Genomic DNA, 26,800 nt, shown 5'->3' with positions numbered 1-26,800 from the left:
TGGCCTTGTGGGCGCAGTGTGAGTAGTCCCATCTCCCCAGTTTCCCACCAGCCCCCAACATCAGGCTAAATGGGCTACAAAAGCCATGCCGCTCCTCCACGCTCCGAGGAATGTTAATTGATCTTTTGTTGCAGCTCAAACAGAAACTCTGTGTCCTGGTCCATCTGGGAAAAATCAAGTCAACTGGCTTCACTGCCTGTCTGTATGGATGTTTTGGTCTGTGCTTTCAGTTACCCATCTATAGCGCTGAAAGAAGAACTAAAGGTTTCATCACAAAGGAAGAACTGTAGAGATGCAGTACTATTAAAAGTCTTCGGCCACCCCTTGATTTCTTTAGACTTTGCTTCCAAGGAGCCAGACCTTTTCTTTGTAATATTTTAAAGTTTCAATAGTTCTCCAGGCTCTCTGAAGGTTTTGGGACGTGCATCTTCGTAACCAATTTTGTTTTTGATTCTTGTTTGTTTGTTAAGCTGAACTATGAGTCATTCAATCATAAAAAGGTCCCTAATTCAAGTGATAAACCGGTGTTGTGTCTACACATAAAAGACAATGTAGCAAATATTTATTTTAAATGGTACCTTTAGGCACTTTGTTATAATGAGCCTGTTGCAAAAACATATAATATAATTTAAATCTACTTCTTTTTTGAAATGTATGAAAAATGCTAAAAAATAACACAGCTTGAGAGTCATAAAATAGTATATTTACACCAACAAGGTGATTCCCAAAGAGCTGTTACTTGTGAACTTGGCATATCTCTGCCCAGTGTGAAGTGTGTCTTTACATCTATTTACATCAGATGTACAGTATCTGAAAGTCATGTACTTAAGAAATAGGAAAAATTCAAGAAAAGCTTTAACACCAGATCTGATGGATGTATCTGTCCCTTCAGTTGATTCATCTATTCATAAGCCTCATCAGAAGTGGTCTCAGTGGAAGGGTGGTTTTCAAGAAGCCGTTCATAAAGAGGGGAAACAGAGAAGGCTGCGGTATGAACAATTACACCAGAACTGGACTAAAAGTCAGACACAACAGGTCTGGTGGAGTGATGAATTCAAAGTCGACATTTATGGTTTGAGTCATGATCAATATGTACAGACAAGCTCAGCAGAGAGGTACAGCTGGGTGTGCGTACAGCCATCTGTGCAGTCAGCCGTGGTGTTTGAGATCTTGTCAAAACTGATGAAATTATGAACACAGAAAAGAGTTTAGGCTGTGTTGTCACACCAAATATTGGAACTCACTAATATTATACGACTGTCTGTTTTTGTCTTATACACTATATTTCCATTTCTTCTTGCACATTTTTCAATGCACAGAATTCCCATTTTCATAGAAAAATATAATACAAATAAATGAGGGGTGTCTCAAGACTTTTGTACAGCAGTGAGTCCAGTCAGTTGCAGCATTTCTACCCCAAGTCATGTAAAAGCAGCATCTGAACAGTAGAAAATGCTCAAAAAGTGCTACAGGTATTGAACAATAAATCTGATATGAGAAAGATTAAAGCAAGTAAAAAAGGTAAATCTCTGATCTCTGGAGGTAATGAAATAATTAAAATTCACTGTAATGGATCCATGTTTTTTTTTTCTCTTTCTCTTCTTACATCTGTGTGGCCCTTATCAGCAGTACTACTTAAAACTGTTGTCATTACTGCAAAATCTAAAATTCCAGTAACTTTCAGTGAGCCCAGCGCTTTTAAAATCCCTTTTTTTTCTCTTTGTCATCATGTCAGTGCGAAGTTCTCCTCCTTTGGAAGTTGGTGTGCACTACATGGATGCTGGGGGTCTTTGTCTACAAGTGTGTGGGAAGACGAGTCCCCCTCCCACCAGCCGCCTGAGAGCGCTGAATTCCTGCCATAAAGTCTCGGCCATTGCTCAGACCTGCGGCGGCACAGAGCTGCTTCCCGTCAGCCATCTCTCTGTGAGTGTGGTATCTCCCGTTTCCCACACTCTGCGCCTATTCACTGGCCCCAAGATGGGAACAATAGAAGTGTGTCTTGTTACACATCACATTAGCTACGGTGTTTGATCTCCTGTTGAGGGGGGGGGGGGGGGGGGGGCAGCTTCAGCCAGACCATCTGGCCTGGCAAACTAGACCCTGAGAAAGTCCCACATTCTCCACAACTTCAGCGCACACAAATAGTTGTGAAAGACTTTTGTGGCACTTGAGAGATAATTCAAGCACTGCACAACATACCAAGACAATCACAACAGAGAGAAGCGGCATATGTGGCCTGCAGGGGTGTCTACATACTGATTTTTGATTTTTTTTAAGCACCTGTTGATGATTACCAGGTTGGATAAGATGACATGTTAATGATACCTGTGGTAAATGTTAGGCACGAGAAAGCAGAGATTGATTCAAAATCACCTGCAGCTAAACGACACTCTCCTGATTAATCAGTAAATTAACATTAACGATTCAAACTCTTTAGTTGCATTCTGTTCAAATGACTGTCACTTAAAATGACTTGAAAATGTAGTCATTTCATAAGAATTATAATTTAATTTAAGCACTTGTAGAGTGCCACCATTCAGCTCCACCAGACCTGTGCAAACAGATGTATTATACACCTGGCACTATGGCAGGAAAAAAAAAAGACAGACTTGTACATTTTAATTGGCATTACTCTTTAAATGGTGAAGACTTGCATCTAGTTGGAGTTTCTGTTATATCTCCATTTTATTTTCCCCATTTCCTAAGTCTTTGGAGCATTTAGAAGGTTTGTAGTGATGTAAGTGACTAATTACTGGAGCCATAGATGTATAAATGGTGATCAAACCACCAAATATTTAGCACTAACCTAACGAATCTTTACAAGAACCAGGGCTCAATTCTTACGCTGAACTAAAGCTGCTGTCAGTTCTGGTATGACTGGATTTAAGTTTTTAGTCCCCACTCCTCCAGCTCCCCTCTCTGTCTCTCACTCTGGTGTACAGAAATGAATCAATCAGTAATAAGTTGAGACATATTTAGCTCTGTCGTTTGCTTTAAAAGAAAGCACATTGCGATTACTTATATTTGCAGAACTTCATCAGAAGTTTCTCATTTATTTTTTTTCAATATCAAACTCCTCAAGGAAGCAATAAGTCAGATTCTTTTCACAAAGATTGATATCAGCGCAAAAGGCCTTTATAAAAGGCATTGTTATGAAGATTTTAAAAATCCATTATGAACATTACAAGCGGACAGGTAACGGTTACAGTATCAGTATCCTTCATACACAGGCCAAATGATGGTTACAAATAGAACAAATATAATCGTTATAAGATTTACAGTACAGGTGGATCCATGGGATCTCTCTATGGCTTGTTTTTGATTCATCAACAGCAAACTGATGAAACACGTCAATCAGTGACACTCAGCATCAGGGACAGACAGTAAACACATCGATCAGTGTCTTGGACACTTAAATAGTTTCAAACCAATGTGGTTAATATAATTCAATGATGTTTGCAAAACAAACAAAAAGTCAGGAGCATTTTTCCCACAGGGACAATTAACGCATTCACAGAATGAACACTCCAAATAATAAGGCACGTATCATATAATAATACACTAAATCATTTCAGTCCTTCCAAAGGAGTACCGGCACATCGTGCTGATTTCACCACAAAATAAAACACTTGACAGTATTGAATCTCCTGCTAAAGCAGAAGAAAGCAGACTTCTCTATAAGTCCTTAACTCTCTGTCCATGACGTTCACAGACGTAGTTCTCTCTCGGTTCGCAGGTGATGCTGCCTCCGTGTTACCAGGGCCTCCACAGAGCACAGCTGACCTGGCTTACACCCTTGCTGGAGCTGACCTGATGGAGTGGGGAGCCAGGAGGGGAGGGGAGGTTGCAGGGACTGTGGCTGGTCCCGCTGGACGCCTGCAGGCCGTGAAAGTGGCTGAGCAGCAGCCTGTGGGCTTGAGTCTGGACCTGGCAGTGGGACAGGAAGCTGACAGCCTCCTGGACGCAGTGGGAGTAACCGTCGCTAGCCGCCATTGGGCTAGAGGTCAAGCCAGCCTGCTTCTGCTGCTGGAGCCAGTTTCTCAGATATGACACAGCCATCTCCAGGATGTCAGCCTTCTCCTGCTTGGAGTCAGGCTGCTGCCTGAGGAACTCGGGCCCCAGCAGGGATTTCAGCTGCTCGATGCTGGTGTTGATGCGGTCTCTGCGCAGTTTCTCTACCATTGGTTTTCTCAGCTGAAGAAAAGAAGGGAAAAAAAGGTATTTTAGTCAAATTGAACATTGCTTTTAATTGAATTATTTGTACCAACACAAATTGAGTTATGAGACTTTTCTGAAAAAAGTATTTACCTTGTGAGCAGGGGTCAGGTGTTCCTTGTTTGCTTGTCCAAAAACAGAGGGAGCCATTGCTGTGGAGTCAGGGTCTCTACTCGGGTTGAAGAGCCGGTTGGGTCTGAGCTGCGTTCTCCTCTCCTCTGCCACTGCCCTGTATTTATAGACCCAAATCTCCATATGAATGTGTGAGTCTTAGGCTTGATGGAGTTTCTCACAGTCCCCGGGCCAATGGGAGTGCTGGGAAGGGCTTTGAGGAACGCAGGGCTGCCACATGCTCAATGAAGTGTTTATAGCCGTGGGGACAATGAGTGTGTCTCTGGGGAGCAGGTGGAGGAATAGACTGCAAGAGAAAGAGCCTGGGGTGGAGTGGGCAGAGGGAGGGGGACTGAGTGGGGGTAGCTGGGAGACTGACCCGGTGCTTGTGCTGATATGGGAAAGTGGTGACCCCAGAGGGAAGCATGCCGCTGTCTCATGTCATCTTTGCCGCCACGTAATTGAAGACAAAGTGCCTCTGCCACCAGGCACACGTGGGTGTTACAGAGGGCCAAGCATTAGAGAAAGACCAACATGCAGCCACTTCCACCAGTGTGAAATGGCAGACTTTCCTCACAGAGCTGTGCAACAGGTTGAGGTGCCTCGAAGATTCAAAGAGAAAGAAAGCAACAGATTTCCAACTCAAAAATATTCAGCTGAAAAAGAAAAGAGAATATTTAGACTATGAATATTTAACCCTTTTTCTGAGTTTCAGATAATCTGATTAAACTGTTATATGGTTATAAGGTGTTTCTTAATTCAAGGTTTAGTACAATCCTTGAGAGACAGCTGTATAATCTGACCAAATCACTCACTCACACAATATCCAGCCCTGATGAAGCTAAAGTATTAGTGATTAATCGCAGCTAATTTTCATTACGTTCACCAATCTCAAGCATTTTTATAGAGATTTGTATTAAAGTATTCTCTCAGTTACAAAAAAGTACTGCGATTCACAATTTTCCTGTTATAATGACTCATTAGCGATCCCTTTGATGTTCAGTTTGTCAGCTTTAATCTGATGAACGTGATTAGAGCCGTGTGTGAATTGTAAAGTGCTTCAGCTTTAAGCTTTCACGCTCCCAGCACATGCTGACACATCAGGCAACCCCCCCACAAACTCATGCAGACAGCCACACTCTCATTCACTTTCCCTACCCCACACACACACTCACACACCCACACAGCTGGCTGACCTGCATGCCGCTGGCCACGTCTCAGTCACACGCTCCCTTCCTGCCTGTGTGGAACGTGGGAGCTGCTGTGGTCCCAGGCTTCCCACACTTCAGTGTTTAATGACTCTGAGGCCGCCTGCACAAAGGAAGTGTGCCCCATCGCACAAAGATTGAGTGACCAACCCCCCCCCCTTCGAGCCCCACTAACAACACATGCACGCACACACCCAGGAAAACGGGGCTGTCAACAGGGCTTCCAGGCACACCATCTGGATGGATTGTATGCCATTGTCGGCCGATCAAGCGCGGGAGATGTTTACCGTGAGAATTGGAGAGGCTGAAATAGAGACAGAAAGTTAAATAAGAAGAATAGGGAGCGAGTGTGTGTGTGTGTGTGTGTGTGTGCAGGGTGGGAAACTTTCTGGATAGGATGATGAACTTTTTTTCTTTATTTAAGAATCAATGAATAAAAAGGTGCAAAAATCTTAGATTGTTTGACATGAAAAGTTTAATAAGTTGAGAAAAAAGTGAAAACCACTTCACTTTCTCAGGTTGCTGCAACAGAAGAGGGATTATTCATATTAAAGACTCATATAACAGGTACTAACAACACTTAGATACAGATCCAGTCTCTGATGATGGTTTTTGTTGCCCTCACATAGATCACATTTCCAAAAATGTATCTAAATATTTAGGTCGCATATCTGGAAACTGTCCACCAATGGACGTCTTTTTCCTCCAGGAGGCACATCCTCAGACAGATGTTGTCCTTCACGTTCCCACCACATATCACTCACAGCAGATACAATAACAAGGATATCTCCCTCGAGAAGGGGCAAGCGATGGGCCCCTCCCACCTGTTTGTTTGGATTGGGGCCATTGTGCCCCAATGAATTCAACTAATTCATTCACATCCTATTGTCATAATGCTGCTTTGTGATTGGCCAAACACTGTGAGAACCAACATCACATTAAATCAGTGGGAAAGTTGGCATAAGTATATAAATGAGGGAGGTCTCTGTGGGTAAAATCATAACCCTGAACGTTTTCTTGTAACCCACAAGGGCCTTGACTCGCGGGACGCCATCCGACTGCATATTCGCCATGAGGGATCAACACACCACGTAAGCTTGTATACAAGAAACTTCATGGTAGAAGTAGATCATCCTAGGCTCCTAGTTTTAAATAGGCGACACAGCAATGTTTCTTCCACTGTCTGTGAATTTGACTCAAAAGTGACTGAACGTTTTGTTTTTTCCTTTTTTTTTTTTAATGTTGAATGAATGTTACCAAAACCATTTCTACATGTACTGCCATTATTTAAGCATGCTGAGAGTTTTGTCCTGGAAACAACTACATTTGAATATGTTCTCTGCATCCACCATTAATCTGATGTTTCTCTGTCTCCTTCCACAGCCTGTGTAAGATGATGATTTTGGAAAGGAAGTGCACAGACAGAGCAGTGAGGCTCCGCTCCACGTTAGAGAGCCAACTAAGCACCGGAATGAGCGGCTCTGACGTGTGGGACAAGACGGTCTCCCTTTTCACAGTGAAGAAGGCCTTCATTTTCCATAATGGCTACACCAAATCCTCCAGAGAGGTCCTGAGACTGTTCCCCTCAACAGCTGAGGATGTAGCACCTTTGTGTTGACAGTAAGAAGTGCACCCAATGAAATATGAAGAGGAAAACATAAAATCAAGGCATTTTTATAAACTTATTTTTCCAAATGTCTTCTTAAGCACAAATGGTGGAAAAGATGGGAGTTCTCATTATCTGTGACCACCTACAATGTGATCCTATTGGTCATTGTACTGGCCCTAGAAATGTGTATGTTATGCCTTAAATCTAAGTACTTCTTAGAACCTTAAGACCATGTTATTACAGTTTTATTAAACTGAAAGTCATATTCCTTTGTATAAAGGGTAAAAGTTATTTTTATGCCAATGCATACTTTTTGTAGATGTGTAAGATTTTGTCGGTCATGTATAAAATTTGTTGCTGAAAGCCATAAGTGAAAAGTGCAATGTGCGCTTTCCTGTGCAATTTTAAATAAAATGACATGTTTTCCTATCATGTGCTGCTTGTTTTGTTTTTTTCCCCCCAACACCAGTAGTGAAAAAAAAATCTTTGTTTGCTCTGGCACTTTCAAATGTAAACGCTAAAATTATGATTCTGTTAATGAGCCCAGAAAGGTTTGATTTCCATATCGTCCACTTTTGTGTTGTAATGAATGTCACCCTCTAGTGTGCATTAATGCAACAACACTTGTGATCCACAATTATTCAGCCATGAATTCTCAGAGCTCTGCTTCAAAGCTGTTAACGTTTAATAAAAGTGCTCTTAAATGCATTTCTGGAGTTTTCATCCTCTGTGTATGAAAAGAGGACATAATCAGGCTGGGGACTTACCATCTTACACCACTATGCAAAAGCCTACATTTTTAATGAAAAGTATACCGATTGATGTACAGTGCTGCACAAAAGTCTCTAGCCACCCTTCATTTCTTTACATTTTGCTTGAAAAACTTTGAAGTAGGTGCAGTACTTTGTTGAAACATGCAAATATATAAAGGGGGAAAACAGATTGTACAGTTGTAACAGCCTTCCTATTCTTCACAGTCTAAACTCTTAGGGAGCTTTTTTGTGATATATTTTAAGTAGTCTTCAGGAATAGCTCTCCAGGCTTCTTGAAAGACATTCTGACTGAAAAAGCATCCAAGGTCCAGACCTTCAGAGAGCCTGGGGCACTATTCCTCAAGACCACCTACAGAAGTTAAGAAAATCTGTCGCCTTTGAAGCAAAATATAAAGAAATGAATCTTAATGAAACCGTCAAAGTCTAAATCAATCCAGCAGGTATAAGATCTAACTTAAACTACACTTTCCACATTATTTAGACTTCATTTGTATTCTGTGCATTTTTACAGACAGCAGTGTTATGAGCACTGTCATACGCTTAAAAGGAAACAAATGTGAAGGTTTTAATCCCCCCCCCCCCCCCATATGTAGAAACCAGCCGGAACAGAAGAGGTTACCCTGAATCAGATTTGGAATTATTACGGCTTTATTAATCATAGGCTAAATTCAAAAAGCAGACATTCAGCAACAGTTAAACATAGTATAGCAGCGGGAATAGGCGAATTGACAAGAAACTGGGTGAACTCCACACCATGCATTCAGCTCTTGAGTACAAGGGTGCTGTATTAACTGTAAGTTGAAAGTTTGCTCAACTGTTGAGGGTAAAAGTGAGACTTTGCTTTCCAGAAATCTGTTCTGGAAACTGATATGTGTGTGTTTCCAGAGATTTTGAGGAAAACCAAAACCTAAATTAAAGAGTGCAGAGAGGCTTGAGAGGGAAAAAAAAAGTCAAAACAATTAGTCAAAGAGAAAAAGTGTAAAGGATATAATGTAGGTCTATGTTTATTATTCATTTAGACAAGTCTGGTGTTTCATTGCAACAGATGGAAATGTTTTCATCAATCAAAAGTTTACTTCATCACCAAGGCATAGCTTTATGGAAGAAAATTAAACACTTCATTGTTCTTTCCCCCTCTTTGCTTCCAAGGCTGATAAAAGAAAAACTGCTTTTTTGTTTCCCTGTCCATCACTCAAATTCCAGTTAGACCCTACATGAAGATCAAACAGCAAAAGTCCAGAAGAAAAGGACAGGTTAGCTTGCAACCATGTGACAGTGAAACCTTCTGCCATTTTAAAAAACCCTGACCAAAAACAAACTTAAAGCAAAAAAAAAAAAAAAAAAAAAAGGAAAAAAAAAAAAAAACAAAACAAAAAAGGAAAATGAGATAAAATCAAATGCCACTCTTCATTGGTGGTGGGTCAAATACCAAAAACATTTTAGTTATTGTACCCCAAAGAGAGGGGGAGGAGTTTAAAGCCAAAAAATAGGATCACCCCAAAACAGAATTTGTAAGCTGTTCCCATCAACAAAAACTATGATTTCTGCTTTTCACATGAATCATTATATTCAGCTGGCCTTTTTTTTTGATAATCTACAGCATCATAAAGAGACAGATGCCTTGATGGTGACAGCTGTGAATGGTTGTGGCTGGCCAAGCCCTGCATCTTTTTTCTCAAGCTTCCTGAAACAAAACAAGTTGTGATCTCAACTCTAGTCTATAAAGAGTTTGAATCAAAGTGTAAATTCTGTTTTGTGTGCCCTCCCCAACCTTTGACAGCACGGTATTTCTGTGTTAAACTTTACAGAGATCAATCTTTTTTTTTTTCCCTCTTTTTTTTTTTTTTTTTTTTTTTTAAACTACACCAGTTTCTGTTTAAAGATAATTTGAAGATGTCATATGGGAGTGGGAGTTAAGTAGGAAGCGTGGTGCATACACTGTGAGTATCAGTGTGTAAAAAGAGTAAATTTTTGTTCGGCTGGTAGGTGTCCAGATGATAGTTGCAGGGGCGTTTTGTGTTTGAGGGGTTGTGGTTTGAGGTTGGCCATTAGGGCAAAGAGTTCAACAAATCCTGCAGGAAGAGATCCGGGTCTGGAATTTCAGAGAGGAGACCTGAAAAACAAAGAGTTTAATGGTAACATTCGACCAACACTACAGTTTATTATTTACACCAGATAAAAAGTGTCATAAATTAAAAGAAAAATGGCATCAGAGAAGACGAAAATCAACTGTGAAGCTTGTTTATACTTCTGCACTGAATAAAACAAATCCTCTGATTCACTGACAGCATTTATTAGGGATCAATTTCACTACCAAAACCTTCTTTGTTGGTGGGCTTTCTCCTTTGAGATCATTTATCTTGTCTAAAGAAGTAGTACCAGCCAGAAACATGTAGGTGTGCGTGCATACTGACCTACAACATCAAAGAACTCTGACAGGGATTCAGCAGGCATGAGTTCATCCTGGAAAGCCCTGAGCACACGCTCTGAGGCCTCATAGATGGGCATGTCATTGTGACGGACATATTCTGCCAGTGAGAAGGACCAGCCGCCCTCTGTGTTGCTGGTTGGTACTTTCTGTAAAAACAAAATCAAGAGCAGAAGAGGAAATTGTAGTATATTATCTAATGTCAGTGTTCCCGTTAGATTGAAAATGTCCCTAAAAGAAAAACAAAACAAACAATATTCTGAATTCTGTTTTTACAGGTAATGATTCCTATTTGTACAAATCATCCCCAAAACTGAATACAATCAAGAGAGTATAATACCATCGTTTTACAGTATCGACAGGCAAAATACCTTACCCTGAACATGTCGTAGACCAGGTCCACCAGGCCCCAGAAGAGAAGAGGTGAGCGATACACTGCATATTCCTTTGGTGTTTTATCTGTGACTCTGAGAATAGATAAGAGAAGATGAGGATGAAGACCTTCTGAAATAAATACAGGACACAACATTCAATGTTTGCTCCTTTTTTTTTTTTTGATAAACTCTGACCTGCTTTACTGGTCAATACTCACATCTTAGATGTATTCAAAATAACATTACACTAGTGAAAAAGTTTCCTGTTGTAGTTGGTGGCAAACAAATTAATAATTTGGCACTGAACTTGCTCCCTGCATGAAGGATTTAATTAATATCACAGACAAAGGTGCCCTGCACTGGGAGTAAAACAAATGGAGACAGGAAAGGAAAAGTCTCATACTTGTTTGCACAGGCTGCTGAGACTTTACGGGCATGCGCGGTGACCAGAAGTCTCCGCAGGAAGTACAGACGAGAACTTCTCCACCGTTCGGGTGGCATGATGTGCATGGCCAGGATGGTGTAATAGTGGGGCCCTTCAACTTCATATGAGCTTTCAACCCATTTCTCACATGGCTGCTCCTGGAAACTCTGCAGGTTCTTCTCCTCTCGGGACGTAGCCCTTGTACTACAGTGACAGAATTTGCAAAGTCAAATTAGGTGAAATGGGAATGAGAACTATTAGCTGTAAAGTCAAACTTTGGATTTGTGTTTTACTATAAGCCTCATCATTGCCACACATGTATCAACTCAGCATTGATAGTGATTAAATGTTTGCGAGTATTTTCTGTGCACATCAAAAATGTACATACGTGTTGAGGACATAGAGAACAGTGTGGATGATGTAGGGGATGAGGTGGATGTTGCTCTCTCGACCTCCGCCTCCTGTGTCCACGCTGAATGACTGCTCGGTAGCAAAGCGAAGGAACAGCAGTTTGGTATCGTGGATGTTGAGTTGGTATGTGGGCTCTCGCTGGCCTGTGCACTCCTGAAGATATGTGTTGTGCCTGTGCAGTGAAAGAATTTGGTTGAAGAAATTGTGCCACATGAAGAAAATGTTCTCTCTAATTTATGCTGATTTTTTCTTTTAACCTTGCTAGGCATGTAGCAAAGGCTGATTCTGGCACATGTGGCCCCCACACAGGAAGCAGGCCATTGCACTTGGTGTTAGCGTTCTGGAGAGCAGCACTGTCCCATTCCTCTCGCCCACGAGCCAGCCTAAAAAAGGTAAAAATAACAGGCACATATTACAACAAATGAAAAGTGAGGCTACAGAAAGAATGTAAGGGGTACTCTAAACATCACCACAGAGTAAATGCTGGTGTTTGTAGCTACCTGACTGCTGCCAGATGGCAGTCATAGTGGACTATGTTAAAGTGCGACACAGTGCTGTAGCCCTGCTGCTTGCGAGGCTTGTTTTCAAATTCCTCCAAGGCCACACGCTTTGTGAAAGTGTAAATACCCAGGACTTTGGTTGGCTAGTGAAAGAAAAACAATAATGAAAATGAGAACTGAAACAACACAACAAATTTCAGCATGCCAACAAAACCAGCAAGTCAGACTGATAAGAGTATCATTTAAATTATCTACAATTTGGCTACTGATACTTTAACTAGGATTCAAACTAAAGAGTGCAACACCAGACCTCTTTAGTGCTAAATAATGTCAAACCTCCCTAAATCCTTGATGTGCTGTTATACCTGGAACTTGTAACCTTCTCTACAGATACAGCAGGTCAAGCCTGGTTCCTCTATCAGCTCTTCCATTTGCTTCAACAGTGAGGTCTTTGTCACCACCTGCCCCTTTTCATTGGTCTGAAAGGCAAACACATAAAGCTTACAATAAAATCCACATATCAATTAAAGTCTGTGGTAATAAAACAAAAAAAGAAAAAAAAAATACCGTCATGCCAAGAGTTCCCAGAGCCTTCTGCCTCATAGCCATAGCCATGCGCTTTTTCTCAGCTCTGGTTTCTCTGCGGGCTGCTTCAATCTTCAAGTTGACATCACTGTGTTCCCTCAGAGCCTCTAGAAGGTTCTCTGCTAGAGTTCCTATGCCTTCATCACTGGATACCTGCTCCAGCTTGTGCAAGTTTGTTATTGAATCTGTGCCTATGAGGACCTAGACAAAAGAAGATGACACTCAGTTATATTAGGGAGACAGGTTATGTGTTTATAAAAAGAACTGTCTGAGTTGACTCCAGTTTAGTCTAATATTCAAAGCATCCTGTACCTGTGTGGGGGGATGCTGGGTAGCCAAACCACGGAGAAGTCTGAGAATAAAGGGTAGAGCAGGTCTAGAGAGGAATTTCTTCCAGACATCAGCATCCAGACTGATGAGAGATTTTAGGAAAAAAAAAAAAAAAAAAAAAAGAGGTTAAAAACTAAAAATTCTTGGATTTGTATCCAAAATATTTACCTACAAGAGACCTACTTTTTGGCATTTGGGATATGTTTCTTCATGTAGTCCAGTGCACTCTGTGTGATTCCTATTTGCAGAATAAGATCTTTCAGTTGATGGCCATTGCTGTTATTTTTGATTCCAGCAGCGATTTTACAGAAGCAGTCCAAAAACACTTTGTCATCAGCACTATGCTCCTCGTCGTACCTTAAAGAAACAAAAAACAAACACAAAAAACAAGAGTCAATTTTACTAAATTAATTATAAACCTAAGAAATGCCCATAGGAGAATGGCTCTCCTACAAAGATTAGCCTGATTTATCCATTAAAACATAAAATAATAGCAGCTTTAAAGTCTTCATGTGCTTATTAGTAAGTAAAAGCTGAGTGCTCACTTGTCAAAGTTGCAACATGGTTTGAAGCGTTCCACCAAAATCCTCATCTTCTCCAGTTCGCCAAATGACAGGTATGGAATAATGCGCAGAAGACCCTGGAGCACGCTGGGGTTGGAGCGCACAAACAGGGTGTTGATCTGGTCTAACAACATGACAAGCTGATCTTTGTCTCCTGTGAGCAGAAGGTTACCCTGCAAAGGACAAGACAGTTTCTAATTAAAAAACACAACAACAACAAGAAAAAAAAGGGCAAATGCAAGGACATCTTTTTCAGGCTCTGATTTTATGATTGTGTCAGAAGATAAAATGTGCTTAAGATTGCTACCTTGTCCTCTGAAATCTCAGCATTGGCCTCATCCAGAATTATCTCCATGATGCTCAGGACTTGCTCTGCTATGGAGGCTCCACCACTATCCTTACTCTCTTGTTCTGCCACCAAGGCCTGAAGGAAAAATAACATTAAAAAAAAAGAAAAGAAATAAAAATAAAAATATATTGATATATATTTAAATACACAATCTGGAAACTGAGTCACAACAATCAGCATAAGACTCACCAAGTTTAGAGTTCCCAGCATGACGTTGAGTGTGTTCATCTCTGGTTTTACAAGCTGCTGCCTATTGATCTTCACCTTCACACAGTAACTGAACAACTTCAGCAAAACCTGGGGGAGAAAAAAAAAGAAGAAAAAAATATTTTTTTATTCTAATTTAGGGCACTATATGAATTTAATTCTAAATGATAGTGACATATATATTCTAGATGACCAGAATGTGTTTTTAGTGATTCAAAGAAGAGTTTCGAATTACAAATAAATTACAGTTTGCATTGATGATTGGAGAATAAAGAACAGTATTATTTCAAAACGCCTTCTGACACAAAAATACTGTCTTACGGTGAGCAGATGTCTTCCTTGTTTAAAGTCTTTGATTCCAGACAGGCGGTTGAGCATACACTCGAGTCCTCCACACTGTGCCATCACTCCTGCCATCTTGTACACTTCTTCATCATCCTCCTCCTCATCTGTAATTAGGTCAATTAAAACATCTGCATCTCATTCTGTGCATACAGGTACATATGATGGCCAAGAATACATACAGCAATAATTATATTAAGAGCAAAACCTGATAGATCTCAAATAAACAAGAACAAGCTTGACCCTAATTATGAAGATACACCAAAACAAATCAAACCTGTAGTTGAATCCAGTGACTCTATGAACTCCTCAGTAGCATCTCCAAGTAGTCCTCTCATGCGATAGATGATTCTCATTGGCTCACCCTTTTGGGGGAGGACAAGATCAATGCACTGTGAGTACCATTAATTCTTTAAAGGACTGTAAGCATTTCATGACAATTTGCATGATTCCAAATGTTTTTAAAAGTGTAATTAATTAATAGAAAACGCGATTCTCACCTCATTTGTAGGACACCACACCTTCTTATAGACCTCTGCCACTGACAAATCCAAACTAATGATTTTGTTGTTTACCAGAAGCTGGAAAAAAACAAAAAACAAAACACCAGCATCTGGTAAATTTTCCTTGAACTGTGTCACCTTTTATAATTTCACAAGAAAATGAAACATTCAAAGCAGCTCAAATGTAAGGTTACTTTACCTCCATGCCACTGTCATCTTCAAGAAGAGCCACCAGGTCGCAGTCTTGGCAGATCTTGTTTTTGATGTCTCTCATCAGAGGACCGATGCCGGGCTCGTTGCTGCTGTAGGGGTTTCCTGGCATGCGACCCTGCAAGAAGTCCTCTTGCTGAGGATCCTTTTCCAGAGTCACAAAGAACTCTGTCACCTCATTCTCTTCCTAGACAGTGAATAAAACAAATGCTCCAGATGAAGACAAATTCTGCTTCAAAACAGTTTCCAAAATTACATAAGCATGTCACTTCATCATCTTTACTCACAGCTCAAAGAATGTATGTTAAAACACAAACTACACTCAACTTAAATATATTTGTATATAATTACTTCTTATTACTTGATCATTAATCTCATGTCATGTCTCTCTCATGTCAAGAAAAGCAGCAGGATGTTGCACTTGAAAGCCTCGAATCAGTCAAATGAAAATCACTTTTATGATTTAATGAAAATTAGTGAACATTATCTTAAAATTTAAGACAAATTATTTGTTGCAGCTCTAATCGAGGTAAAGGCAACTCACAGGATAGATGATGCTGCAGAGTCTCTCAAAAATGAACACAGGTGTTCTGTAGTCATCCAGGTTGTACCGCTTTGCAGTCTCTATGCACACTGCCATGAAAGCTTTGGTTTCAGACTCGGTTCCTATGAACAATAAAAGACATACATTAAAAAAAAATACTTAGCACAATATGCACAATATTCAATTTACCAAATAAGAATATTATCATCATTTTTCAAAACATAATTAAATTTATAATTATTGTCAATGCCCACCTGTCGTCATGTCTTCCAGCATCTCAAGTAGCATATCCTGAGTTTCATCAATGAGTTTAGTTCGCTGAACCACCAACTTCCTCAGGCACAGATAACCATTAAGCACCGTGCCAACCAACCTACTTTTGAAATGCCGCTTAATGGACTCCACTTCCACAAAAGATGACAGCAATCCTAAAAAACACACACAGAACAAAAAAAAAAAATCAAAAAAAAAAAATCAGGAAAGTCTGAATCAGCTGCAGCTTTACTTGTAATCTGTACCACTCAATCTGTATGTATGCTGAAAATCTAAAAATGGAAACTAACATACCAGTCAAGCTCTTGAGGGCGTAGCCTTGCTGCAAGTCTGTGCTCAGTGTAGCCTCCTCAAGAGCCAACAGATTGGCTATTTCCTGATCAGAGCAATAAAAAAGATAAGATACTGAAAAAGGAGGATCTAGTGACACTTTAGTTGGTTAAAATTGGGAAAAGAAGAGGACTATGAAGACACTAAATTAAAAACACCAGAGTTTATCTGACTATAAAATTACATTTTTTGAACGTTAAAATAATACCTTGGTGATCAGGTTGCCAATGTAGGGTAGGACTCCCCGGGCAGCCAGATAAATCTTCCAGTGTGTTGGCTTAATCAGCTTCTGGTACAGGCCGAGATACTCCACTGCACACTCTCCAGCGACACTCAGTTCATCCAGATAACTTGAAGAAAGACAGTTTTTTGATCACTTTAACAGTTTTCATCCAGCAACAATTGAGCTGCCTGACATATTTTGTTCCATTTACAATATTAAACACCAAATTATGTTTTTCTTTAACACTTTATCAGTAAAGTATTTAAAATAATATTATTTTGCTGCCCGATAATTCATTTTTCAGCAAGTATAAAATCATGGAAATACATCATATGAGCTATTCATCTTTAATTAGTTATGCTATATTGCTATGTATATCCAAGTTCACTGGGATTATCAACCTAATTTATTCATATGAAATTCAAAATAGAGCATGTCATCTCTGTTAAACTTGCTGGCTTTCTGTTGAGACTCATACCTGGTGAGCAGGTCCAGGACCTGTTGCTTGCGGCTGGGGATTGTGGTAAGTGCCTCCACAATAGTGCAAGCTGCCTGTCTTGCAGCCTGGGTGGCAGGTGTGAAAAGAACCTGCAAAAAGTAGAGCTAAGGTTAGCATTTATTAAGAAATTGCATTTACCGGTTTGTGAACTAACCAACAAAGCAAACAACATTTTACTGTTTTTTTTTTTTAATTATTACCTGTCGCAGCCAGTTGTTGTGGCTCAGTTTAAGCAGGCGTGGGAAAAGGCCTTCTCCTTTTCTAGACCTCATGAACTGCTTCCACTTCCACACATACTTCTCAAGCAGATACTGTTTCCGTAACTCAGCCTTCCCCTGAGGTTTTGACATCGTTTCCTGACCTGCGATAGACAACAATGAGAAGTTTATCGAGCGCTCCTATTTCATTAAATACAATAAATGAATAAACCTGTGACACTCAGATAATGTAAACTGTTCAGACATGGTACTTACATCTTGCTGGAAGACACTTTTTCCAGGCCTCATAAGATGCTTTGGGATCTTTTTTGAGCCAGAGTTGGGCCTGGGCGTGGATTTCATTACTGTAGGGCCTGACTGTAGTCAGAGACTCAATAGCAGCATCCTTTAAACAGAAAACACACATAACTTTGTTAGGTGGCATGATACAACCAAGTGGTAACCGACACAACAGAGATGCTTAAATTTATCAATTTTAAACATGCAGCAAAAAAAATGTACCTTGTTCTTCTTGCTAGTAGGAGCAGGGGGCTTAATCAGCTTTTGCAGGATTCTCAGGCACATCAGTGTGATGTTTTCCACCACTACAGGTGTCTTTATGTTCACAGACATGAGGAACAGGCTGAGGGCTACATATGGAGAAGGAGAGAGGAGGAAAAAAAAAAAAAAAAAAAAAAGATACAACACTATTAGTCAAAGACCCTTAACTGCTTTAATCCAACAAAACCTCTTTCAAAATAATATTAAAGGAAATAAGGATAAGAAGACCGATAGTTCCAGGTGTTGAATCAACACCAGACAATCTGGACCGAGACTGATTTGATCAGACAAAAATAACCAAACCACCCCAAATTTATGGTTTTCAGGGTTTTTATTGGTTTTTAGCAGGGGTTTTTTTTTTTAATTGTTTTTATCGTTAACTCTGTTTTCCCTGGGTCTTTTCCCGTGTGTTAGGAATAAATCTTCTTTTTTTTGGTACCGGTACTGGTTTTATTTTGTTGTATTTATCCACAACACTTTAAAGGCCATCTGTGAAAATATTGTCGGACATAAACTGGTCCGTGGTGCAAAAAAGGTTGGGGACCGCTGCCTTAGCCATACAAATGACCCATCAGTAGAAAACATCATATACATGTTTTATTAGATCAATGTTGTAGACATAAATTAATTGTTATAGACAATCAATGCACAACATAAAGTATATTATTAAGGCTTACCACAACGCAACCGTAATTCCCAGCATCCACCCTCTTTTGAAATGGAGTCTGTCAGCAGCAGCATTTCATACTGCAAATTACTAACCTGATGGGGGAAAAACAAAAAAACATATAGTGTGTGTATTTTAAAATCTGCCCTCTTCATAGTAAAGTTCATAGTCACAGTGACTTTCTTGGGTTTAAATTACTTTCAGTATGACCTTTGAGACTTACGAGATCAGGATTGGCCCAGTGACCTTTGAGGGCAGCTGACACCTTGGCAATGATCAGATCGTTCATCTGCTGAGTAGCTTCTGGGTGATCTCTGAAGCAAAGGAGAGAGAGAGAGAAAGAAAAAAACAAACATGTAAGGATACAGGAGACCAAATGACAGCGGAACACCATTACATACAGTGTGTATTAACACAGAAAGTTAAAAAGCTAAAAGCTGAGATTTCAATGTTATCATTCCAACAACTTACAATACTATCATTGCTTATATGTGGAACTGAAGTCAGGCAATTAATTGTCACAAGAAAATATGTGAAGGAAAGGACATACCTAGTAAGGAGACAGACCAGCTGGCGCACCTCCTCCCTCATAGCTGCTGTACCTCGACGCAAGTTATACTCAAACAGCTCACGGATGAGACCCTGAAGGACTAGGATCTGCCGAAGGGCTGGATTGGTGGCCAGTGCGCGGAGCAGTGTGATGCAGTGACCTGTAACAGCTGAGGCACAGCCGTAACACTTGGTTGAAGATGTATGGCCACAGCCCAGCACAGAGAGGGCGCGGTACTGACTGGCAGTGAAGGTGGGCTGGTGGCTACTGTTGCTCCGAGATGACTTAGTGGCAGCCTCTCTTTGTTGTAGGTCATACTCCAAGAGCTCTTTACGAGATGCAAGCACTTTCTGTAAACAAAGAAGGAAGGGGCACAATTATATGTGAGAAGGGAGAAAACAAGGGTACAGATACCAGGAAAACTAACTATGTTTTCTTCCTAACCTGTATAATCTTGGAGAGTTCATCAAATGAGGTCTTGCAATCTCCACTGTATTCCTGAGCCAGCTGCTGAATGTATCTGTTCACATTAGCAGAGGATGTACCAAGTCCTGCTCCTGCTCCAGTGTCATCCTGAAAGAAATAAAAGGTAAGAGAAAATATTGTCAGATAAAACTGTAGAAATAGAGCTAAAATCAAGACTGAAGAAAAACATAAATGATCTCTGCAGCATGTGCAGGTTGCATTAGTACAAACTGTGCTTATTTAGGTCAAGTGCTCTTTCAGTCCCTCTTTTGACTGACCTGGGGCTTCTCCGGTGCTGCCTCATTGACTTTAGACAAGAGACTCTCCAACTGAGGCCGGTGACCCATCAGCTGGTGGTAGACCCGGTCAGCTTTGTCCAGCAGGGTGTTAATGTTGGTCACAGCCTATACCAAAGCACCAGATTAAAAGATACAACATGAAGATGGAGGCAGAAATGGAGATTTTTAAAAAAATGTCAAGTGTAATGACGTCATTTATCTGTTTTACAAACTTTTTGTAGTCTGACTTTTAGGAATGGTAAGCCTATTTTTAACCAGTTCCTATAAATGTTTTTTTTGCCTTTTTTCTTTTTACCTTTTTCCTGTCTTCCTCATTTTCAATAGGATCCACAGCACAGCATGGTTTAGCATACAGCATGAAGTCAAATCGGGCATATTTGCAGAAACCACAGGCGTTGCACAGGAAGGGGTCTTTTTCATCATAGTTGATAGACCTGAAAAATGTCAACCACCAAGTAAAAATCCAATAAATCCAAAAGTATCTTCAAGTCTTTGAGAACTGCAGAGGAAACATGCTGCTCACCTGCACTTGTGGCACTGATACACATTCTCACCGCAGTTGCCACACACACCGGGGTTGGCCGGTACAGAAGCACTGCAGCGTGGACACTGCAGGGTCTCAGTGGAAGCCTGGTAGTTCTCGTAGAAATCAGAAAACTCAATCATCAAGTTGGAAGCGACGATAGGTAAGGGAAGGTCAATCTTCACTTCCGTTTGTCCTGGGGTGAGCTGAACTTTCTTGGCTTTGTGCCAACGAGCAGGTCTTAAAAAATAAATAAAATGAAACTTGCAAGGTAATACTACATCTTTGCACCTGAAAATTTCAGTATACCATAATAATATGAAAACTAAAGGCAAGAAAGAACAGCAGCCCTTTGCTGACATACTTATTCTTCAGCTCCACGATCGCCTGGACTGTCCTGTTGTTGTAATAGAGATTGATGGTGCGGACCATTTTGGTGCGTTTGAGGTCCCCAATCTTCACTGTGACTTTGCTGATGGTGTGGCTACCAATGAGCTTGACAACCTGTTGTGTGGTCGTATAGCGGGTGTCTACTTTGATGGATGACAGTTTTATATTCTGGTGGATGGAGATAAGCATAGTTTTAATTTTTCTTTCAAAACAATACTGAGCACTGTTTATACTTAGAGGGCCTAAGTTTAAAGGATCTTTCTATCAACATAACTGTAATTTCATCATTGTTTAACTAACCAGCTATGTTACACAGTTAATACTAAGATAGTTTTGCATCTGGCAGTGGGTTTTCAAATTCTGAAACCAATACCATGTCTCTTTAAGCTTTCCCCTCCTGTATACTTTTTAAAAGAATATGCCTGTTCTGTGAGGGTGTGTTTCACTCACGGAGAATGGAACTTCTGGATTGTTGCACACCAAGCAGGGGTCACTTTCCAGATAAAAGCCATCAAACTCCACTAATCCAGAGAGTGTGCTGCAGAAAAACCACATGTAAATTTATGTAGATGACAGCCAGTAGTTGCATTCTCACTGTTATAAGATTGAATGTTTCGATTTAAGTATCTATCGACGTACTTGTAGATATTGGAGTTGGGGTGATTTGTCAGGATATGGTTCTGTGCTCTCAGGATTTCCACAGCCTTCTGGGAATACTCCTTCAGCTGGAGAAAAATAAATAAACAAGAAAAACAAAACAATTTCATCTTCTATCATAATCAAAGTGGTGTCTATGGTCTGTAGAGACAAATAAAAACACAAGCATCAGGATATGAACCCTTGTGTAATACTTTAAGGACAGAAACTAACCTTTTAATTGTAAATACTGAATTATTCCTCTTTGAAATGATATAGAAAATAGCCAAACTGCAATTTTATTAAAAAACTGCATGAAATACAGACAAGGATTTTTAAAAAAGAAAAAAGAAAAGAAAAAAATCTAACCTTTTTCTCAGTTTGAGGGGTTTTGAGTGAGAAGTAACCAAGTAGGTCGACAAACTGGGCAGCTTTACGGCCATATGCAGGAAGCTCTGGCCAGATAGCCCAAGTCAGTTCAAGCAGCAGCTCCTGCTGAGATTTGCTAGAGTTCCTGCGGAAGTACAAACAATATCAGCTGATCCATACATGTATTCAATTGTTAAAAAAGTGATGCAATAAGCCTTTTAAAGCTTTTGTTAAATAGACTAATTTTTAGACCAAACTTCCCAATGTACTAGGAGTATGTTTCTACAATACCTGTAGATATGCAGCGCCAAGCAGTGGGCTTGCCAGCGCACAGCAGATGAGTTTGACTCCAGCAAGAAACAGCGTAGGAACTGAATGAGCGTCTCCTTGTCTGCAAATTTGTTAAGCTGACTGACCAGAGCCATACAAAGCTGATCCTCCTGGCTGCCAACACCATCCCCTGTGGTCAGTCGACAAGCTACAATTAAATTCAGGATAATTTCATCGACCAATCATTTTACACCACTTTTATATCTTGTTCAGATTCAAAGGAACACTGGAGCCCATTTCAGTACCCAATATGTGCTTCTACGCAAGTTGAATTTCTAAAAAGTACAACTAGTCATTTTTTATTTTCTCACCATCTTTTTCTTTCTCTTTGTCTTCTTTTTTGCTCTTTTTACTAGAAGACTTGCTCTGAGAGGACTGAGAGGCTCCTGTCTGTCCAGCACTACCAGACCCTCCACCTGAGAATGAGGATGAGGTAGAGGAAGAGCTGGCCAGCACCTTGCTGCCACACAGAGCACAGGAGAGGAGTTGCAGCAAAACTGGGGAAACGCCCTCATCCACTAAGAAACTGACTTGGAGCAAGAAGTACAAGACAGCTGTATGGCAAAAAAGAAAAGCAAAGACACAGAGACATAAATAGTTAGTACTTGTGTAAAACATTTGTTGCTTAAAAAATAAAAAAGTAATCACAAACAACTTACAGTCATCCTTCATGCAGAACTTTTGCCAGTTGATTGTCCTTTGAGTGGCAATTTCAGCACAAGCTTTCAGGTGTTCCATCTGCAAAAATAAATAAAGCAATTTACAGTAAAGCATAGCAAAGAAAAAAAAAAAAAAAAACATTTATATAACCACAAACCAAACATTCTAAAACCAATAAATTCAACACAGCACTGCAGCTTACCAAGACACAAAAAAAGGATAAAAACACAAACAAGTTCTAAGTAAACCTGTTTTATACAGAATGGATCCAGAGTAATGCAGAAGTGGTGCATTGTCTTATCAAGACACTCACCAGATTGATGAGTGTGTCATACTGTAGGGCTGAGCCAGATGAGGCGGTGACCACACCAGCCCGGAGGAAGATGCCCTGTTCCTCTAGAAGCTTTTTGATGCTGCGCACATGAGAGTCAAGAGTGTGCAGGTCTCGTAGCTGACGATATTTTTCCTTTGAGCCGCAGATGAACAGCAACAGTTTTCTGACTTGCCTCCTGACGAATGGTGTCTGTTGTATCATCAGATACTGGGAAAAATTGGAAAAAAATTAAGAATTCTCTCTTTTGGAAAGACATAATAAAAAAATAACATATATATATGATGGCTTACTTCAGACAGATAGTAGAACCAGGAATGATCAAATACAGGAGGTGGGATACGTGGGTTGGCGTCAGCAATTTTCTTTATCTGATACGGCAGCCGAAGCACCATTTCAGTCAACAACTGGGAGTAGGCTTCAAACACATCAGCAGCATGCCCCTGATTGCAAAAACAATATATTGAGTTAATGTTAGAATTTGACAGATAAATAATCTTTTCCATTTTTAAAGGTTGAGATCATCTTACCTTTACATATTGGCGCAGGAAGAAGGGGCTCATGTCAGGGGGAGAGGAGGCTGTGTGTGTGCGGAGGAGCTGGCTGGCAGTCACTGGCTCTTCTTCACCCTGTTGACTCTTCCAAAATTCCAGAAGTGACTTGAGCACTTGGAGGCAATAGTCAATAGAACCCAGGCTGAGCAAGGCAGTTGCTGTGGCATTGGAGATGAGGGAGGATGACTAGAAGACAAAAGAGGGAAAGCTGCTGACTTCAAAATTCATGACGTACAAAGTATAATAAAGTTGCATCATAGCCATGAAACTCTGTCATGATACAAATTATGTTATGGAGAATATTAAATTTGAGCAAAAATGAGATGTGATGAATGACTGCAATTGCTCATCAATTTTGAGCAGTTGTTGAGAGAGGTGCAAACCAAAAATGTCTGGCTCCACACTACATAGTGATTATAGTACAACTGTACCTCAGAGGAAGATTTGGATCCAGACTTTGTTCGAGACATGAAGACACTGAGCAGCCTCATGATGACCAAATGAACTTCATTTATGGAACTACGCTCATTCTTCTTGGAAACATCCTGCAGAGATATAACACGATTCAGTAAAATTCAAATATTCTGAGCCTGATACAAAATGAGGAAAGGACAAAACAACAGTTACCTTCTTGTGCATACCAAGCTCGGCAATGAGCTGTGCAAGCAGGTCATCCAAAGCACCTTTATCCTTTTCATCCTCACCGTCAAGGTCAGAGGTCAACATGAGGATAACTTGCATGTAAGGGATAGCTTGCACTCCACCTACATTGTGGAGCTGAGAAAGGTGCTGAAGCAAACGCTCCAGCAGCATAAGACGAACCATGTGCAACCTAATGAAAAACATAATCACATTTTTTACTAGTTAAACTATTAAGCTGAAATCACTTTTCATGACAATTGAATAAAAAGTAAATATTATTATCTGTCTTCCTTATGGTTGTGTTGTATCCACAGATAGTATAAATGAGTCTTCACATGGCAACACTTCACATGGCAGATGTTCATTATCAATGGAGCCTTAACATAACCTAAAATAATCCAGATTCATGAATCTGACCTGTTGCTTGTGTGAATGTCTCCTTCAGTCTCTCCTTCACCTTCTGAGCCTTCACCTTCCTGCTGGGCTGTGGTGGTACTAATGGCTCCAGTGCTTGAACTCACGCTGCCTGGACCAGCAGGGTGGCCTTCTGCTGTTGTGTCTCCATATGCACTGCTGCGACCTGACACTGTACAAATGCATGAATAAAAGCAACTAAGCCATATGGAAACCTGGCAATGTAACACAGGGAAGGATTAGGTTTTATTTTAAACTGAAGAGTCATGTGTGCCCCTCAGGACTTTAAAGCGCAACAAAATGAGGCATGGGAAAAGGGAAGGATAGGAAAGGTGACACACTATATTATAATCTGTAAACTTAGAGCTACCTTACTCAGAAGGTTATTGGGAATTAGAGAAAATTAATGTCTAAAGAGGTTTAAAGTCTAATACTTACTAAGGGGCTGAAAAGAACTGCATATAGAAGTTCCTACATATTTTAGATACTACCACTAATTCGGGGCATGCATATATAATGTTTTTAATATTAAACTGGCCTGTTTTACTTAAATCACCCACCACTGTGCTCCCCTGCTACAGAGTCGATAGCAGAACCTCCACTCTCTGAGCCCACGCTGCCGCCGTGCTCAGCTGGGGAGGTCCGCAATGTGGAACCATCAGTAGCAGCTGTGCTGCCCTCATCATCTGATGCCGGGGCTGAAATCATAGCAATAGCTGTAACAGTAAATACACCGCGGTCATCTGGCCAGGATACATGATCTTAGTTTATACTTGTGCACCAACAATGCAAAGAGCATGCAGTACAATCAAAAATAAGTGCTGCTGAACCCATTGTGACCAGTGTGGCATTAAATCAAAGGGGTTAATTTGGCCAGTTTACAGATATGAGCAGTACAACTACATGCTGTACCACTGATGAGCTTATGAGCTTCAAGTTAGGATAAAGTTATTTAATAATAATAATAATGATAATTTCCTTTTATTTAATTTAAAAATAAAAAGTTATTTTATTTTTGGAACTTTTAAAAACTGTTTGTTTGTTTAACTGACTTGCAACAGTGACTTTGCAAGCATTAGAAACTAGCTTCCGGTTGATCATGAAGATGGTCTTATTACCTGATGCAGTGGTGTCTGACAGGGTGCCAGCATCAAGTGAAGAGGAGCTTGGGGCCTGGCCAGACAGGCCTAGACTCTGAAGCCCAAGAGCACTGCTGCTACTGCCTAAAAACGTCAAAAATTGTGTTTAAGGACCGACTTCTAGGAGTGCCCAAACTTCCATTAAAATGTGTCAGGGTGAAACATTAACTTTTAAAGAGCAGAACACTTCAAATAACTTTATCTGTGTAAAATTTTTGTGAGTATTTTTTTTTTGAATAGCTAATGAGGGTTTAAATCACTCTGAAGGGTGGCAACTCATATAGCTACAAAAACAAACAAACAAAGCTTCAAAACAACTGTGTAAAAAAAAAAAAAAAAAAAAAAAAAAATTGTAAGGCTCTATGAATTTCAAAGTTTAAGAAACTTAGAATAGTTTCAGCATACACAGGAAAGACTGTAATGCTGAGTAGGACGAGTAATAAGTCAGAGTCACACTAGTCACAAAATTATTACTTTATTTTGGATTTTCTGGTCACTTACCCTGTTGATCCTGCTGCAGGCTTAGAGCAATTGCTAACTCTACCATGGTTTCATCATCTGCATCAGGAGGTATGTCAAGCATGGGGGGGAAACCTTCGGCTCCAGCAAGCAGAGCCTCTAGGGGAGACGGATTTCCATTGTTGACATTTTCTGCTGTCTCCAGGACCATAGACTCGGACTGTGAAGCACAATAAAGGCATGTTTTACAATTTTTTCAACACACATATGTAATTTGTAGATAACTAAGATTTAAATGTGAAGATAGTCAAACAAGCCAAAGAAGAAAGGAATATAAGTGGCTTTAAAAAAAAGTTACTGCAGTTCATATTTATTGTCTATGTAGTGTGAGCTCAGAGAAACAATTTAGTCATAATTTAAATGAACAGAAGTGAATTACAAACTTTTTGACATCGTCAGAACTAGTTAGTTACTTAAAATATATCTTTGCGATGTTACAACATTATACTCTGCATCCAGAATAATTCAGGAACAGGAAGATCATTTATACTTTTGCGATGAGTATCTCTACAACAGTCTAAAAAAATACTAGTCCAATGTCAG

The 26,800-nt window shown here is 40.1% G+C and overlaps 2 protein-coding genes across 2 annotated transcripts in view; both read right to left on the bottom strand.

Moving 5' to 3' along the window:
* Nucleotides 1-3,028: 3,028 nt before the first annotated feature.
* On the bottom strand, nucleotides 3,029-4,795 carry LOC100692255 (transcription factor HES-5). The gene is made up of 2 exons (XM_025901796.1): nucleotides 4,309-4,795; nucleotides 3,029-4,194 (listed from the first exon to the last, which is right to left on the bottom strand). The coding sequence occupies exons 1-2, from the start codon at nucleotides 4,468-4,470 to the stop codon at nucleotides 3,754-3,756; spliced, it is 603 nt and encodes a 200-aa protein (XP_025757581.1). The 5' UTR covers nucleotides 4,471-4,795; the 3' UTR covers nucleotides 3,029-3,753.
* Nucleotides 4,796-8,541: 3,746 nt separating this feature from the next.
* The window catches only part of ubr4 (ubiquitin protein ligase E3 component n-recognin 4), a 47,692-nt gene continuing 29,433 nt past the window's right edge, over nucleotides 8,542-26,800 (bottom strand). The window contains exons 58-106 of the mRNA XM_019349322.2: nucleotides 26,240-26,417; nucleotides 25,718-25,822; nucleotides 25,160-25,297; nucleotides 24,603-24,771; nucleotides 24,171-24,375; nucleotides 23,975-24,088; nucleotides 23,520-23,729; nucleotides 23,283-23,432; nucleotides 22,972-23,199; nucleotides 22,658-22,736; nucleotides 22,310-22,552; nucleotides 21,960-22,128; nucleotides 21,669-21,813; nucleotides 21,303-21,388; nucleotides 21,114-21,201; nucleotides 20,638-20,831; nucleotides 20,274-20,513; nucleotides 20,046-20,184; nucleotides 19,730-19,855; nucleotides 19,431-19,559; nucleotides 18,987-19,336; nucleotides 18,660-18,750; nucleotides 18,447-18,531; nucleotides 17,731-17,858; nucleotides 17,485-17,614; nucleotides 17,212-17,372; nucleotides 16,991-17,100; nucleotides 16,498-16,639; nucleotides 16,254-16,335; nucleotides 15,941-16,114; nucleotides 15,687-15,808; nucleotides 15,132-15,329; nucleotides 14,930-15,010; nucleotides 14,707-14,794; nucleotides 14,409-14,536; nucleotides 14,070-14,177; nucleotides 13,839-13,955; nucleotides 13,514-13,704; nucleotides 13,152-13,325; nucleotides 12,951-13,050; nucleotides 12,621-12,839; nucleotides 12,419-12,532; nucleotides 12,054-12,196; nucleotides 11,811-11,936; nucleotides 11,531-11,725; nucleotides 11,122-11,346; nucleotides 10,721-10,811; nucleotides 10,331-10,493; nucleotides 8,542-10,029 (exon numbers count right to left, since the gene is read on the bottom strand). Of these exons, the coding sequence (XP_019204867.1) occupies nucleotides 9,965-10,029; nucleotides 10,331-10,493; nucleotides 10,721-10,811; nucleotides 11,122-11,346; nucleotides 11,531-11,725; nucleotides 11,811-11,936; nucleotides 12,054-12,196; nucleotides 12,419-12,532; nucleotides 12,621-12,839; nucleotides 12,951-13,050; nucleotides 13,152-13,325; nucleotides 13,514-13,704; nucleotides 13,839-13,955; nucleotides 14,070-14,177; nucleotides 14,409-14,536; nucleotides 14,707-14,794; nucleotides 14,930-15,010; nucleotides 15,132-15,329; nucleotides 15,687-15,808; nucleotides 15,941-16,114; nucleotides 16,254-16,335; nucleotides 16,498-16,639; nucleotides 16,991-17,100; nucleotides 17,212-17,372; nucleotides 17,485-17,614; nucleotides 17,731-17,858; nucleotides 18,447-18,531; nucleotides 18,660-18,750; nucleotides 18,987-19,336; nucleotides 19,431-19,559; nucleotides 19,730-19,855; nucleotides 20,046-20,184; nucleotides 20,274-20,513; nucleotides 20,638-20,831; nucleotides 21,114-21,201; nucleotides 21,303-21,388; nucleotides 21,669-21,813; nucleotides 21,960-22,128; nucleotides 22,310-22,552; nucleotides 22,658-22,736; nucleotides 22,972-23,199; nucleotides 23,283-23,432; nucleotides 23,520-23,729; nucleotides 23,975-24,088; nucleotides 24,171-24,375; nucleotides 24,603-24,771; nucleotides 25,160-25,297; nucleotides 25,718-25,822; nucleotides 26,240-26,417 (7,236 nt within the window). The 3' untranslated portion in view covers nucleotides 8,542-9,964. The remainder of the gene's footprint in view (nucleotides 10,030-10,330; nucleotides 10,494-10,720; nucleotides 10,812-11,121; nucleotides 11,347-11,530; nucleotides 11,726-11,810; nucleotides 11,937-12,053; nucleotides 12,197-12,418; nucleotides 12,533-12,620; nucleotides 12,840-12,950; nucleotides 13,051-13,151; nucleotides 13,326-13,513; nucleotides 13,705-13,838; nucleotides 13,956-14,069; nucleotides 14,178-14,408; nucleotides 14,537-14,706; nucleotides 14,795-14,929; nucleotides 15,011-15,131; nucleotides 15,330-15,686; nucleotides 15,809-15,940; nucleotides 16,115-16,253; nucleotides 16,336-16,497; nucleotides 16,640-16,990; nucleotides 17,101-17,211; nucleotides 17,373-17,484; nucleotides 17,615-17,730; nucleotides 17,859-18,446; nucleotides 18,532-18,659; nucleotides 18,751-18,986; nucleotides 19,337-19,430; nucleotides 19,560-19,729; nucleotides 19,856-20,045; nucleotides 20,185-20,273; nucleotides 20,514-20,637; nucleotides 20,832-21,113; nucleotides 21,202-21,302; nucleotides 21,389-21,668; nucleotides 21,814-21,959; nucleotides 22,129-22,309; nucleotides 22,553-22,657; nucleotides 22,737-22,971; nucleotides 23,200-23,282; nucleotides 23,433-23,519; nucleotides 23,730-23,974; nucleotides 24,089-24,170; nucleotides 24,376-24,602; nucleotides 24,772-25,159; nucleotides 25,298-25,717; nucleotides 25,823-26,239; nucleotides 26,418-26,800) is intronic.

This window comes from Oreochromis niloticus, linkage group LG20, assembly GCF_001858045.2.
Source record: "Oreochromis niloticus isolate F11D_XX linkage group LG20, O_niloticus_UMD_NMBU, whole genome shotgun sequence".
In the NCBI taxonomy this organism is placed as follows: Eukaryota; Metazoa; Chordata; class Actinopteri; order Cichliformes; family Cichlidae; genus Oreochromis; species Oreochromis niloticus.
The sequence above is the reverse complement of the archived record's forward strand: the minus strand, read 5'-3'. Positions and strand labels throughout refer to the sequence as shown.

Excerpts from the sequence above, each read along its gene's own strand:
- LOC100692255 (XM_025901796.1), bottom strand. The coding sequence starts at position 4,470 with ATGGAGATTTGGGTCTATAAATACAGGGCAGTGGCAGAGGAGAGGAGA. Across the intron at positions 4,195-4,308 it reads ACCTGACCCCTGCTCACAAG|CTGAGAAAACCAATGGTAGA; the intron begins GTAAATACTTTT and ends TCTTTTCTTCAG.